This window comes from Plodia interpunctella, chromosome Z (genome assembly GCF_027563975.2).
Source record: "Plodia interpunctella isolate USDA-ARS_2022_Savannah chromosome Z, ilPloInte3.2, whole genome shotgun sequence".
Taxonomy (NCBI): domain Eukaryota; kingdom Metazoa; phylum Arthropoda; class Insecta; order Lepidoptera; family Pyralidae; genus Plodia; species Plodia interpunctella.
The window spans coordinates 292,634-308,911 of record NC_071324.2 but is presented as its reverse complement, the minus strand read 5'-3'; the positions used below and the strand labels follow the sequence as shown (position 1 = coordinate 308,911).

Sequence of the window (16,278 nt, the reverse complement as noted above, 5' to 3'; positions counted from 1 at the left end):
CTTTTCAAAATATATTATTATCTATTTCCAGCCGTCCAGACGCATCATTCATGTGGTTCCTGAACCCCCTCAAGTCCATACGCTACATCGTGTGGCACAACTACAAATGGACCATCCTGAAGGCCGCCATCATCCTCCTTGTGGCCCTGATGTTCCTTTTGTTAGTTTACGCCGTGCCCGGATACACAGTTAAAAGGCTCCTTGGTGCTTAGAATAAGTCAATTATTATAGCTAGTAACATAGATTTATTTATTCATTCATATTTTTCAATGGCAGCGTGATGAAATCTAGCAAGGGTATCTATGGGAGGTAAAAGCATTCTGGTTTTATCGCCAGCTTCCCATTAACCTTTTTCTGCGCGGCTGTAGCTAGAAGTCTGCTGGACTTAATTATTTCAATTTCAAAAAAATTCAATTTCAATATATTTCCACAAATATCGGTTAAGGGATTTGGGTACTTTTGTATGCACCTGTCTCGTTATATATTTTTTTATCTGCCAGCTATAATTTATTTCTCATTAGTAGCTAAATATTGAAAGTAAAAAAGACATAACAGATTTAAATATTTTAGATTAAAAAAAATCATAAAATTCATAGTTCTAACCATAGAATTGTTTTATTGCTATCGGTCGGTTCCAAGAAAATTGGAGATAATTTTTTTTAAATTTATTTCTGAAAAATTTTGTAACGAATAAATTCCCTGATATCATTGCTCCGACCCATAATCTCTCGAAGAAATCTAACTATATTTCTTGAAATATCATAAAATATCATAGTTTTGGTTGGCAAGAAGCTGACCCAAATCCCTTTAAATTTAATATTTATTGTGCATATTTAGAAATAATGTAAGAATAATTTTAAGCTTTCTTCAATTAAGGTAAGTGAAAATCTTCATTACTCTCTACTTATTGTACTAGTACTTCGTTTCATCTCGGCCAAACATACATTCGTATTTCTGTGTGTTCTCCTCATAGTGTTCTCCTCAAACGATCCCCGTGAAATTTTGGGAGCAGGTTCGATAAATATATGAAAATCCATAGTTGACCGATTATTTGAAACATTTTGAAAATGAACGTGTTGGCACAATGGTCTCAAGCGTGTATGGTCACAATGGTCTATAGATTGTATGGCTCTCACGCACATTTTGTGTTTGAGAAAAACAACGAAATAACAAACGAATTTTCGATTAGGACATACTACAGACGGATATTTTCACCAGTCTTGTTAAAAGATGAATAGCCGAGGTTGTTTGTAAAAAGACAGATTGGTTCGAGAGGCCAGAGTTCTGAAAAGTGTTTTTCTTCCGGAAAGTATTTTTCTTTAGTTCAATGTACTTATTTAGTTCTCTATCTCTCTCGCGAGGTCTAATGCTCTCAGAGCCACTAGTAGATCAATTTCTTAATAAGAATTTCAGATCTTCTAGAATATTGTCAGTTCATTACATCAGAGCTTATGGGTTATCGGTACGTACACCCATGTCTGGGCTCGATATTATGGAATGACTGAGTCATTCGAATAAGCTACTTGGAGCAGTGAATCCCGGCTTCTATAGCTTTTAGGTTAAAACACGAAAACGAAAAATATGGAAAACTGTTTTTGCGAGAAAAATATTTATTTTTTGCGTAGAAAATTACATCTTAAACTTTTCTATTGCCATAAGATTATACACGTCCTACAACTGTCGCCCCATTCAATCCTTATAATTAAAAAATCTGCCCGTCGATATGTCTACTACATAAATTGTGTTTCCCATAAATTTGATTGACGGTGTTTGGTGAACGGGTTCTTTTCCCACTGGAGATAGTCAACGTAGCACACAACTAGTTTTCAAGCAGGTACACAGCGTGTGATTCGTCCCCGATATGACGTTAAACTGTCGGGCGTCCTTACGATCTGGGACGTACAGAGGCGCTGATGGGGCTTATGCACAATATATATATTCACCGGACTTCTATTCAGCTAGCACGGTGGTAGGCAATCAGTAAAATGTACAACTGTGTGTTCAGATGACCTTGGACGTATAATTAGTTTAGGAGTTATTGAACAATATTGTTCGCGTGGCCGATCAACTTTTGTTAAGGCGTCATTTCTATATTTCCAATAGTTTAGCTGGACCATCGTTCTCCATCCAGGTGTTCCAGTTATCAAAATCATTTATAACCCTATATATTCCCAGACTTCATAGCTATATAACAAAAACTTTTTTTTCGAATCCGTCCAGTAGTTCGGAGATTAGCGTGTACAAACCGACAAACAGACATACAGACAGAGAGATTGTTTTTTTCAAATTCTTACCGTATACTCTACTGCCTAATTTTATGGAAATATATTCAATGTACAGAATTTTCTTCTACTGTTTTATTATATGTATTGATTATAGGTAAATTCAGACATTCAGTAGCGTTGGCACGAGGTTAGAGTAACTTAGACTGTTGGCGGTAGAGCTACGGTTACAGTTATCGCCGCCGATAGTCTGAGGCAAGTTAGTATATCTACTACCCCTCTAAGATATTACAGTGACGGGTTAATAGCATTTTACCCCTATTGATTATTCTTGCGCAGTCAATCAACGCATGCAATATGATAAAAATGTAATATGATGATACGTATTTTGGAGAGACCTCGTAATTCTGAACTCACTTAGCTAGCTTAAGTATGCAAAGTATATACTGATATATACATTTTCTCCCCGTCTATCCTTCTGAAATTAAAGGCCTGTCTATGATTAAAGGCCAGTGGTAATGGTTCATTACTATGACCTTGAAAGAACGGTGGGACGTCATCAAGAACTGGCTGTGACGTACAGCTCCGTGCGGGGTGGGGCACGGACCCCTTGCCGTACGTCCAGACGACCTAGGACGTATCAGCGTTGTTTAGAACTTGTAAACGCTATTTTCAGCATCAAAGGTTTTGCCATTCCCCTTTTCCCCTTTTCTCCTTCTCCCCTTTTCCCCTTTTAACCTTTTCCCCTTTCCCCCTTTTCCCCTTTTCCCCTTTTCCCCTTTTCCCCTTTTCCCCTTTTCCCCTTTTCCCCTTTTCCCCTTTTCCCCTTTTCCCCTTTTCCCCTTTTCCCCTTTTCCCCTTTTCCCCTTTTCCCCTTTTCCCCTTTTCCCCTTTTCCCCTTTTCCCCTTTTCCCCTTTTCCCCTTTTCCCCTTTTCCCCTTTTCCCCTTTTCCCCTTTTCCCCCTTTCCCCTTTTCCCCTTTTCCCCTTTTCCCCTTTTCCCCTTTTCCCCTTTTCACCTTTTCTGTTTTTCTGTTTTTCCCAAAAGTTTTATGTTTTTGACATTGTGCCTAGTTGTCTGATAGAGAAAGTTACTGTACTACGACCACACCTACATATTGGAGACTTGTTTTATTACTTTGTTGCAATTATTTGTTAGACAAATTAAAAAAAAACCGACTTTCAATATTCCTTTCCCTACATCGCACATAGACACACATACACACAGATACACAGACACACAGGCACACAGACACACAGACACACAGCACACAGCACACATACACACAGACACACAGACACACAGACACACAGACACACAGACACATAGACACACAGGCACACAGTAACACAGACACGCAGACACACAGGCATACAGACAGACCGTCACACAGACACACAGGCACACAGATACACAGACACACAGAGGACACGTAAACTTATAACACCGTTCTTTTTGCGTCGCCAGTTAAAAATAATTTCAGTCATTAATTTATCACGGCAGCAGGACTGGTCATCATCTCTCGTGTCTCTTTCAATATCCCATTACGTTTTGCACTCTGTTAGTCGCTACCACCGCAATGTATTTATCTCGTATCTCAATACATGTTCAACTCTATTTCGTCTCGTTCCGTCTTCTGCAATGTGTCTCGTCTTATATTTCCCTCTGCCTGTTTTGTTTCCTGCAACATCTCTCGTTCCGTTTCCCGCAATGTTACATTTTGCGCGACGTATCATGTCCCATTTTTTAGTAAACAGTGTTTACTAAACACAAATGTAATTAAAATTTTCATGTGCGTCTTTATAATTAACTAGATGTTGCCCGGGGCTTCGCTATCGTGGGAATTTTGAGATAAAAAATAGCCTGCAGCAATCTTGGCTATTGTACATTTCTAATGAATGGTGAAAGAATTTTTGAAATCCGTTCGCTAGTTTGAGATATTACCCGCCTCAAACATACAAACTCACAAACGCTTACCAGTTTATAATAATAGTATAGCAGTATATATATGAAGTTTCATAAATACTTCCAGTACCTATTCAATTCAGTCCATAGAATTGCAATTATCAAAATCCCCATAATCAACTATTATTTTTTGCTGACCAGACGTAGACCTTGGTACAAAGGTCGTCTGCGTGGGTACCTCACTCTCATCTATTTCTGCCGCCAAACAGCAGTGCTTGAGTTGTTGTGTTCCGGTTAGAAGGGTAAGAGCGGCAATGTATTTACAAGGTACTGTGGCAAAAGACCCGAGGCCACAAAGTGCTAACACGCCGCCTATAGTGTTACAGGCGTCCATTGACGACGGTAACACTTACCACCAGGTGGGTTGTCTACCTGTTTGCTTGATTGGTATAATTAAATTTAAAATATCATATCTTCAAAAATGATGAAATTAACTTGTTACCCCTATTTCGCCCCTTAAGTACCATCACAATCATCTTCATCTGCCTCGCGCTGAGCAGAGGCCTTTCATCTTTTATGCCAATCTTCTCTATCTATGCTAGTCCAATACACGTACGACCTGATTCTTTGATGATGTCATCTGCCCATCTTGCTACTGGCTTTACAAAACTTTTTTCCCTTAAATTAGGCCACAAATCAGTCAACGTTGCTATCCACCTGCCATGACTTCGACCTGCCAAGTGTACGGCCGAGTTGCACTTAAGATTTATGATCGTATCACTAACATCTTGTACTATCGATTCGTTCGGATGTCTTAAATCAGGATACGCGACAAGAGAAGCGTACTGTCTTTAGTATTTTCAAGCTGCCTTTTTTCCTTTCTCCCTTCCCTCTCTTCCCTGTGAAAGATTAAGGAAAAGAGCATTTGCACATATTATACATGTAAGCAAAAACCCCTTTCATCAAAAATCATATTATGATTTGAGAACGTGTTAACATCAGACTTCACTTTAATGATGTAATGTTATTGAATCTGGTGATTATCAGGGTTCCTATGGAGGATAAGGCCGAGATTTGGATAACATATGCAATTTTTCGCTGGCACAAGTCAATCGTTGTTTTGGTCTCAGACCAATAGATTTATTAATGTTTCTGACATTGTGTCTGGTTGTCTGTTAGCGAAAGTTTTCTTGGTACACACAAAAATCTTGGTACATATACAGAGTTCTTTCAAATGTGTCCTATTCTAGTATTCGTGTATAAATCAAAGTGAATATTTAGCTTAGGTCTCTGTGGAGCATTTGGATCGGGAAGTTAAGGATAGGATCTAATGCAATTACTTTTGCTGGCACAAGTTAGTCGTTATATTAGTCTCAGATCAACATATTTATTAGTGTTTCTGACATTGTGTCCAGTTATCTGTTAGCGAAAGTTGTTGTACAACGATCACTCCTACATACTGAATTAAATACAAATGAGTCTTCAAACTCAAAATTATACATTATATACGACCTAGTTAGTTGATCACACATTCGCCCTAATGTATCATTTTTATGAGACCAGGTAGCACCCCATCACCTCAGGCTAACCCGGCTCCCTTATACAACATATCGTAAAAATACTTGAATGAAATTTATCGAGTAAATATTTTTGAAATTCTGACAGAATTCAAGATTGCATTTCAAACAACCTAGGTACAACGGTAATGACGTCTAGCGAAGCGGCGACATAAGCATTACAAAAACCATCGTTGCCATTACTTAGATCTTAGAATACGATAGAAGGATGAAGAAACATATTTTAATCGCTACCTCAAAGTCACGCGAATTATCAATCATATTTTTATATACTTAAATCACTTGTGAATATCCGGTTATGTATACGACTGAAGAAATCAATGGCATTTCACCTATTAAGGTGTAAGATGTATACCTTAAATAAGATGTACCAATGCTTGAATAGGACTTTAAATTATTGAACATCACTGTTACCTATGCCTACCCTTCGTGTCTCAACGAATACTCTCTGATGACCTGGTATTGTTTGCAAATACATTTGATTTCGAAATATCTCTGTTAAATAAATTAAAACATGAACTTTGTATTTTTTTTGGTCAGTGTCATTACTTTGCTAGAACGGTGGGACGTCATCAAGAACTGGCTGTGACGTACAGCTCCGTGCGGGGTGGGGCACGGACCCCTTGCCGTACGTCCAGACTACCTCGGACGTATCAGTGCTGTTTATATTGTTATAAACAATATTGTCATCAAAGGTCTATTCAGCCATATATGAGACCAGGTAGCGCATTCGGGCTCTTGAGCTTAACACGGCTGTCTTGTATAAGATGTCGTAAAATTACTTGAATGGGACTGGATTTTCATCAACATCTATGGTACCTATGTGTCTCACTTGAGACTCGCAGATGATTTGGCAATTATTGCAGACAGTGTAATAGAAAAAATATCGAGTAAAAATACTTTTGTTTTTCTAACAGCATAACGTTGAAGACGGAATGGAACTGATTAGTATACTGGATTGATTGTATCTCTAGAAAATGAGAAAGTGGCAAATGGAGACCAACGTAATGAATTGAGAGAAACTTATCGACTTTTGAAATTACAAGGCAAAATCAGGCTGAGACGAGGAGCTCTATATATGTGGAACTTCTGAGATATTCATATTGTATTGATGGTGTGCAAATTATCATAGTCATCGTAAGTGTAATGGCTGCCTAATGTAGGAAATCCAGTTTGGTTTCCATTATATTCCAAGGTCGATTATTCTTTAGCGAAAAGTACGATGTGAGACAACGTGGCAAATTTTCACCCAGGTTTTTTTACGGCAACCTTGTATAAGATGTTCCAATGCTTGGATGTGGCTCTGAATTATTGAATATCAGTTTTGCCTATGCCTACCAGGTAGCACATCGTCACTCGGGCTTAACACGGCTGCCTTGTATAAGATGTCGTAAAATCACTTGAATGGGACTGGATTTTCATCAACATCTATGGTACCTATGTGTCTCACCTGCAACTCGCAGATGCCTTTGCAGTTATTGCAGAAAATTAAAAGGATAAATCACCGAGAAAAAATATTTTAAATATTCTAACAGCATAACATTGAAGTCAGAATGGAACTGGTTTAGACGTTTTGGTAGATATACTGGAGTGATTAGATTGGGACGGATTAAGTGGATTAGACACATTAGACTCTCAGACAATGAAATTAAAAAAATATCGAGTAACAATATCTTTGACATTATAACAGGACAACGTTCAAGACGGAATTACCCTGATTATGACATTTCGATATACTAGATCACAGAATAGGATAGAAGGAAGAAAACTTATATTTTTAAATAGATTATATTTTTGTATAAAATACTAGTGAATATCCGGTTTTGTATACGACCGAAGAGATCTAAGAAATGATATTAGAACGTCTGCATGATAATATTGGCCGATCAATGGTATTCCATCTATTAAAAGCGATGTGAGACAAGGTGGTAAATTTTCACCCAGGTTTTTTACGGCAACCTTGTATAAGATGTACCAATGCTTGAATATGACTCTAAATTATTGAACATCACTGTTACCTATGCCTACCCTTCGTGTCTCAACTAATACTCTCTGATGACCTGGTATTGTTTGCAAATACATTTGTTTTCGAAATATCTCTGTTAAATAAATTAAAACATGAACTTTGTATTTTTTTTGGTCAGCGTCATTACTTTGCTAGAACGGTGGGACGTCATCAAGAACTGGCTGTGACGTACAGCTCCGTGCGGAGTGGGGCACGGCCCCCTTGCCGTACGTCCAGACGACCTCGGACGTATCAGTGCTGTTTATATTGTTATAAACAATATTGTCATCAAAGGTCTATTCAGCCATATATGAGACCAGGTAGCGCATCATCACTTGGGCTCTTGAGCTTAACACGGCTGTCTTGTATAAGATGTCGTAAAATTACTTGAATGGGACTGGATTTTCATCAACATCTATGGTACCTATGTGTCTCACTTGAGACTCGCAGATGATTTGGCAATTATTGCAGACAGTGTCATGGAAAAATTATCGAGTAAAAATACTTTTGTTATTCTAACAGCATAACGTTGAAGCCGGAATGGAACTGATTAGTATACTGGATTGATTGTATCTCTAGCTGATTTGTGGTAGCCAAGGACCCTAAGAAAATGAGAAAGTGGCAAATGGAGACCAACGTAGTGAATTGAGAGAAACTTATCGACTTTTGAAATTACAAGGCAAAATCAGGCTGAGACGAGGAGCTCTATATATGTGGAACTTCTGAGATATTCATATTGTATTGATGGTGTGCAAATTATCATAGTCATCGTAAGTGTAATGGCTGCCTAATGTAGGAAATCCAGTTTGGTTTCCATTATATTCCAAGGTCGATTATTCTTTAGCGAAAAATACGATGTGAGACAACGTGGCAAATTTTCACCCAGGTTTTTTACGGTAACCTCGTATAAGATGTACCAATGCTTGAATGTGGCTCTGAATTATTGAACATCAGTTTTGCCTATGCCTACCAGGTAGCACATCGTCACTCGGGCTTAACACGGCTGCCTTGTATAAGATGTCGTAAAATTACTTGAATGGGACTGGATTTTCATCAACATCTATGGTACCTATGTGTCTCACCTGCGACTCGCAGATGCCTTTGCAGTTATTGCAGACAATTAAATGGAAAAATCATCGAGTAAAAATATTTTACATATTCTAACAGCATAACGTTGAAGTCAGAATGGAACTGGTTTAGACGTTTTGGTGGATATACTGGAGTGATTAGATTGGGACGCATGAAGTAGATTAGACACATTAGACTCTCAGACAATGAAATTAAAAAAAATATCGAGTAACAATGTCTTTCACATTATAACAGGACAACGTTCAAGACGGAATTACCCTGATTATGACATTTCTATATACTAGATCACAGAATAGGATAGAAGGAAGAAAACTTATATTTTTAAATAGATTATATTTTTGTATAAAATACTAGTGAATATCCGGTTTTGTATACGACCGAAGAGATCTAAGAAATGATATTAGAACGTCTGCATGATAATATTGGCCGATCAATGGTATTCCATCTATTAAAAGCGATGTGAGACAAGGTGGTAAATTTTCACCCAGGTTTTTTACGGCAACCTTGTATAAGATGTACCAATGCTTGAATATGACTCTAAATTATTGAACATCACTGTTACCTATGCCTACCCTTCGTGTTTCAACTAATACTCTCTGATGACCTGGTATTGTTTGCAAATACATTTGATTTCGAAATATCTCTGTTAAATAAATTAAAACATGAACTTTGTATTTTTTTGGTCAGTGTCATTACTTTGCTAGAACGGTGGGACGTCATCAAGAACTGGCTGTGACGTACAGCTCCGTGCGGGGTGGGGCACGGACCCCTTGCCGTACGTCCAGACGACCTCGGACGTATCAGTGCTGTTTATATTGTTATAAACAATATTGTCATCAAAGGTCTATTCAGCCATATATGAGACCAGGTAGCGCATCATCACTTGGGCTCTTGAGCTTAACACGGCTGTCTTGTATAAGATGTCGTAAAATTACTTGAATGGGACTGGATTTTCATCAACATCTATGGTACCTATGTGTCTCACTTGAGACTCGCAGATGATTTGGCAATTATTGCAGACAGTGTAATGGAAAAATTATCGAGTAAAAATACTTTTGTTATTCTAACAGCATAACGTTGAAGCCGGAATGGAACTGATTAGTATACTGGATTGATTGTATCTCTAGCTGATTTGTGGTAGCCAAGGACCCTAAGAAAATGAGAAAGTGGCAAATGGAGACCAACGTAGTGAATTGAGAGAAACTTATCGACTTTTGAAATTACAAGGCAAAATCAGGCTGAGACGAGGAGCTCTATATATGTGGAACTTCTGAGATATTCATATTGTATTGATGGTGTGCAAATTATCATAGTCATCGTAAGTGTAATGGCTGCCTAATGTAGGAAATCCAGTTTGGTTTCCATTATATTCCAAGGTCGATTATTCTTTAGCGAAAAGTACGATGTGAGACAACGTGGCAAATTTTCACCCAGGTTTTTTTACGGCAACCTTGTATAAGATGTTCCAATGCTTGGATGTGGCTCTGAATTATTGAACATCAGTTTTGCCTATGCCTACCAGGTAGCACATCGTCACTCGGGCTTAACACGGCTGCCTTGTATAAGATGTCGTAAAATTACTTGAATGGGACTGGATTTTCATCAACATCTATGGTACCTATGTGTCTCACCTGCGACTCGCAGATGCCTTTGCAGTTATTGCAGAAAATTAAATGGAAAAATCACCGAGTAAAAATATTTTAGATATTCTAACAGCATAACATTGAAGTCAGAATGGAACTGGTTTAGACGTTTTGGTAAATATACTGGAGTGATTAGATTGGGACGGATTAAGTGGATTAGACACATTAGACTCTCAGACAATGAAATTAAAAAAATATCGAGTAACAATATCTTTGACATTATAACAGGACAACGTTCAAGACGGAATTACCCTGATTATGACATTTCGATATACTAGATCACAGAATAGGATAGAAGGAAGAAAACTTATATTTTTAAATAGATTATATTTTTGTATAAAATACTAGTGAGTATCCGGTTTTGTATACGACCGAAGAGATCTAAGAAATGATATTAGACACGTCTGCATGATAATATTGGCCGATCAATGGTATTCCATCTATTAAAAGCGATGTGAGACAAGGTGGTAAATTTTCACCCAGGTTTTTTACGGCAACCTTGTATAAGATGTACCAATGCTTGAATAGGACTCTAAATTATTGAACATCACTGTTACCTATGCCTACCCTTCGTGTCTCAACTAATACTCTCTGATGACCTGGTATTGTTTGCAAATACATTTGATTTCGAAATATCTCTGTTAAATAAATTAAAACATGAACTTTGTATTTTTTTGGTCAGTGTCATTACTTTGCTAGAACGGTGGGACGTCATCAAGAACTGGCTGTGACGTACAGCTCCGTGCGGGGTGGGGCACGGACCCCTTGCCGTACGTCCAGACGACCTCGGACGTATCAGTGCTGTTTATATTGTTATAAACAATATTGTCAACAAAGGTCTATTCAGCCATATATGAGACCAGGTAGCGCATCATCACTCGGGCTCTTGAGCTTAACACGGCTGTCTTGTATAAGATGTCGTAAAATTACTTGAATGGGACTGGATTTTCATCAACATCTATGGTACCTATGTGTCTCACTTGAGACTCGCAGATGATTTGGCAATTATTGCAGACAGTGTAATGGAAAAATTATCGAGTAAAAATACTTTTGTTATTCTAACAGCATAACGTTGAAGCCGGAATGGAACTGATTAGTATACTGGATTGATTGTATCTCTAGCTGATTTGTGGTAGCCAAGGACCCTAAGAAAATGAGAAAGTGGCAAATGGAGACCAACGTTTTGAATTGAGAGAAACTTATCGACTTTTGAAATTACAAGGCAAAATCAGGCTGAGACGAGGAGCTCTATATATGTGGAACTTCTGAGATATTCATATTGTATTGATGGTGTGCAAATTATCATAGTCATCGTAAGTGTAATGGATGCCTAATGTAGGAAATCCAATTTGGTTTCCATTATATTCCAAGGTCGATTATGCTGTAGTTATAAAAACGATGTGAGACAGAGTGGCACATTTTCACCCAGGTTTTTTACGGCAACCTTGTATAAGATGTTCCAATGCTTGAATGGGGCTCTGAATTATTAAACATCAGTTTTGCCTATGCCTTGGGCTTAACACGGCTGACTTGTATAAGATGTCGTAAAAGTACTTGAATGGGACTGAATTTTCATCAACATCTATGGTACTCGCAGATGATTTGGCAATTATTGCAGACAACGAAATTGGAAAATCATGAAGTAAAAATATTTTTGATATTCTTACAACATAACGTTGAAGTCGGAATGGAACTGGTTAAGACAATTTGGTATACTGGAGTGATTGAATTGGGACGAATTAGATGGATTAGACACCTTAGACTCGCAGACAATGAAATTGAAAAATCATCTAGCAAAAGTATCTTTCACATTATAACAGCACAACGTTGAAAATGGAATGACTCTGATTATGGCATTATGATATACTAGTTCTTAGAAGAGGATAGAAGGAAGAAAACACATATTTAAATAGATCATATTTTTAAATAAATCACTAGTGAATATCCAGTTATGTATACGACCGAAGAGATATAAGAAATGATATAGAAACGTCTGCATGGCATTATACCTATTAAAAGCGCTTCTGTGACACAAGATGGCAAATTTTCACCCAGGTGTTTTACGGCAACCTTGTATCGGATGTATGCTTGAATGGGACTCTAAATTATTGAACATCAATATCGCCTATGCCTACCCTACGTGTTTCATCTAATATTCTCAAACGGACCAGTATTATTTGCGAATACACTTGTTTTTGAAATATATCGGTGAAATAATTCAAAACGTGAACTTTGTATTTTTCTTTGGTCAGTGCCATTACTTTGCGAGAACGGTGGGACGTCATCAAGAACTGGCTGTGACGTACAGCTCCGTGCGGGGTGGGGCACGGACCCCTTGCCGTACGTCCAGACGACCTAGGACGTATCAGCACTTGACTGTTTATATTGTTATAAACAATATTTTCATCGAAGGACTATATAGCCATATAGGAGACCAGGGTAGCACATCATCACTTAGGCTTAACACGGCTGCCTGGTATATAAGATGTCGTAAAATTACTTGAATGGGACTGGATTTTCATCAACATCTGTGGTACCGATGTGTCTCACCTGAGACTCGCAGATGACTCGGAAATTATTGCAGACAGTGAAATGGAAAAATTATCGAGTAAAAATATTTTGGATATTCTAACAGCATAACGTTGAAGACGGAATGGAACTGATTATGATTAGTATACTGAAGTGATTGAATATCTAGCTGATTTGTGAACCTTGAGAAAATGAGAAAGGGGCAAATGGAGACCTACAGAGAATGGAGAGAAAGATAGTGTAAATGAACATACCGGCTTTTCGAATTACAAGGGGAAATCAGGCTGAGACGAGGAGATCGATATCTGTGGATCTTGTGTGATGTTCCTATTGAATACAATTGAATTGGTGTGCAAATTATCATAGTCACCAGTTATCGGACATCAGTTTAATAGCTGCCTAATATGGGGAATCCAGTTTAATTTCCACTAAATTCCAAGGCTCAATTCATTGTTTGTTCTCCTTTTACCACGAAATGTTAGGCATGAAAGAAAATTGCTCGACCAAATCAAAATCTTGCACTTCTTACACTACTGTTGACCAACAATTTGGTTTTAAATTATAAATTTTGTAATTATCAAATTATTTTCTTTGCCTCAAAATGTATTCTTGTCAACAACAAACCTCGTAATATATTAATTATATGATTTCCATACCTACTTACTTCCTGTGAACTCTTTCCTGTCTCCTTATGTTGAAACGAGGAAACCTGCTCACAGCTGTAATCGTCGAGATTGTGAACTCGTTACTTCGTTCCTCTGCTGCTCAAATGCATCGTGCCCGTGCTCATTTTCCCTTCACATCACATGGGCCCACGTGCATGTGTAGATATTAAGTGTGGCGACATCAGCAGGAGAAAAATTTCCTTGAGAGATTTTAAGCAGATGTCGTTAATGGTAGCGTTTGGCCAATTTGCATATTCTGACTTCAACCAAGTCAAGTTAAGTAATTTAATTTGGCTTTCGCCCTGGGAAGGCTGATTCCAGCTGAGTACACGTCTGTACGCGACATGAGGATTGCCCCATGTTTAGTGGGTTCAAAATCCTTCCTTTTCTACCTCTCTTCTCTGAACCCGCAGGAGATTGAGGGGATCAGGATATGCAAAACTCTTTCTATGAGGATTGGGTAAGACAGGGGTCTTAACCAACCCTCAGCGAAAGAATACTTAGTTTTTTTTTTTTTATTAAATTGTTCTTGTAACGAACTGTTTTAACGTAATGCTAACGGTCTGTTCCAGCTTCACTCGTGTAAAACTATAATAAATTTACACCTAAACCTTCCTCAAGAATTGCTCTACATATTGGGCTATTAGAGAAAGCAATACAAAATTCGTCGTGTAGTTTTTGAGTGTATCGCGTTCAGATAGCGAGCACTTGTTTTTACAATTTGTAAGGACTAGCTTCCGCCCGCAGCTTCGCCCGCGTGTATTTCTCGCGGGAACAGTATTTTTTCGGGGGTGAAAGGTTACGTCCGTCTCCGTACTTCAAACTACAGTGATCAAACCGAATGGTTCATAACATAAATTAACGAAAAGAACATAAAATGTTTATAACATTGAGGAAAAGTAATTGAAAATAAAACAGTTTGTTGTGTAAATAATAATTTATTTAATTTATATTAATTTTCTTTTTAAGTCGGGTGAGAAGTAGCGATCTACTATGGCATCGGATTATAAATGCATTACCTAAAATTACTCCTCTGATTGATATCTATTTGAAAAATGTGAAATATACCTGTAAATCTTGACATACATTTGCACAGAGCTGTATTTCTCTAACGAAGCACATCTGACACACCTATCGATATTGCGTCCGCACATTTTATATAAAATTTTGCTTTTTCATATTAAATCTTCTTCACTTCAATATGTTCGTTTTTATTAAACACATTGTGTTCGGCGGAAAATATTCGCTAGTATTGCATATTATAAGTCCATTGTCTAGATGATCGTATGAGTTTGCACATGCGAAGCTATATGTTTAGTTGGGTAGGCGTGATTTATAGTCAACATGAGCTTTGGCAATACTGAATTGAACATTGATCACAATAAATTATGTACATCCGTGCACCGTGGTATAAACGTTAACATGTTGACTATTCAAATCATTTTTTTATATTTCTTTTATATTACTTGTTGAGACGATCTCAGAAATGACACAAACAACTAGAATAACTAACAGTACCTAATGGCGAGAAAAGTGATTGGAAAAACATAGACTATTTCATCTTTCTCTCTTCAAACGATCTAATGGAATTAAGTACCATCAGACCAGAGGTAGACTTTCGTACAAAGGTCGACTGCGTGGGTACCTCTCTCTCACCTTGGTACCAAACAGCAGTGCCTCCGGGACACAGCGATGTTCCGATTTGAACTAACCGCCACCTTGACCGGTCGACTACAGTAACGGTGAGATAGGCAGATTGATTACTGGGTACTGTGGCAAAGGATCTAAGACCACAAAAGACACTGCAAGCGTCAAAAGTACATTATAGTTATCTGTGACACTTCTGATATCTTTTCATACCTATGATGTGTAAATTGATCAGTTCTTCATCTTTTATTAGTTTGTTTTATTTCATGGCCTACCCGTCCATCCTACCTACCTACCTATCACCTATCGGTTATTCCCAAATATAACGGAGACTGATCAATTCCAACATCTTAACTACACATCAAATGTTATTTCTTATCCCTTTTAAACGATCTAAATTATTGCGAATTTAGAACTGAGATTACCTGTCCCCTGATTGTTTTCACCTTTAGTACTTATCAGTTTCGCTCTTAGATTGTAATCAAACATTATTCTCATGTGCTCTGTAGAATTAAGAACTTGTCATGTAGCACTATTGTTAGATTTAATCAGTCTTCACGTGACACCATAATCTTACATTATAAGTATTTTAGGATCATTATTGTCACTATATGTACTCTCTTTAGCATAAATCACAGCCAGCCATTTTGAGAATACCTTCAAAATAAATGTTAACAGTCGTAACTTATGATCTTAAGCCTCATGAAATGTAAAACTGTTTTAGGAATCCCTTTTTACTCTTAGATAATAGAAGTAATGTTTCGAAGATAAATGGTTGCTTGACTTGCACTATTACATTACTAATTATCTTATCACCTAGTCTATGAATGTCACTTATCTAATTAAGTACCTACTTTCGCTCAATAAATACGAAACAACAGTAAGCATATGTGAATCGGTGTTTTATTTTTAATCTTAGTAACAAACTGCCCAGTCAACTTCAGACAAACAGTCCTTATCGACTTGTACACTTCGTCCTCACACTAACCCGATACG

The 16,278-nt window shown here is 37.6% G+C and overlaps 1 protein-coding gene and 1 long non-coding RNA gene across 6 annotated transcripts in view; both read left to right on the top strand.

Annotated features, from left to right (window-relative positions):
- The window catches only part of LOC128683090 (otoferlin-like), a 75,402-nt gene extending 72,407 nt beyond the window's left edge, over window positions 1-2,995 (top strand). For all 5 annotated transcript variants that reach the window (XM_053768334.1, XM_053768335.1, XM_053768333.1 and 2 more), the window contains one exon: window positions 32-2,995. In XM_053768334.1, coding sequence (XP_053624309.1) covers window positions 32-212 — 181 coding nt within the window. In that variant the 3' untranslated portion in view covers window positions 213-2,995. The remainder of the gene's footprint in view (window positions 1-31) is intronic.
- A 156-nt stretch (window positions 2,996-3,151) lies between these two features.
- On the top strand, window positions 3,152-16,177 carry LOC128682994 (uncharacterized). Its single transcript, XR_008406234.2, has 2 exons — window positions 3,152-10,232; window positions 10,925-16,177. It is a non-coding gene; the product is annotated as an uncharacterized LOC128682994 (long non-coding RNA).
- Window positions 16,178-16,278: the final 101 nt, after the last annotated feature.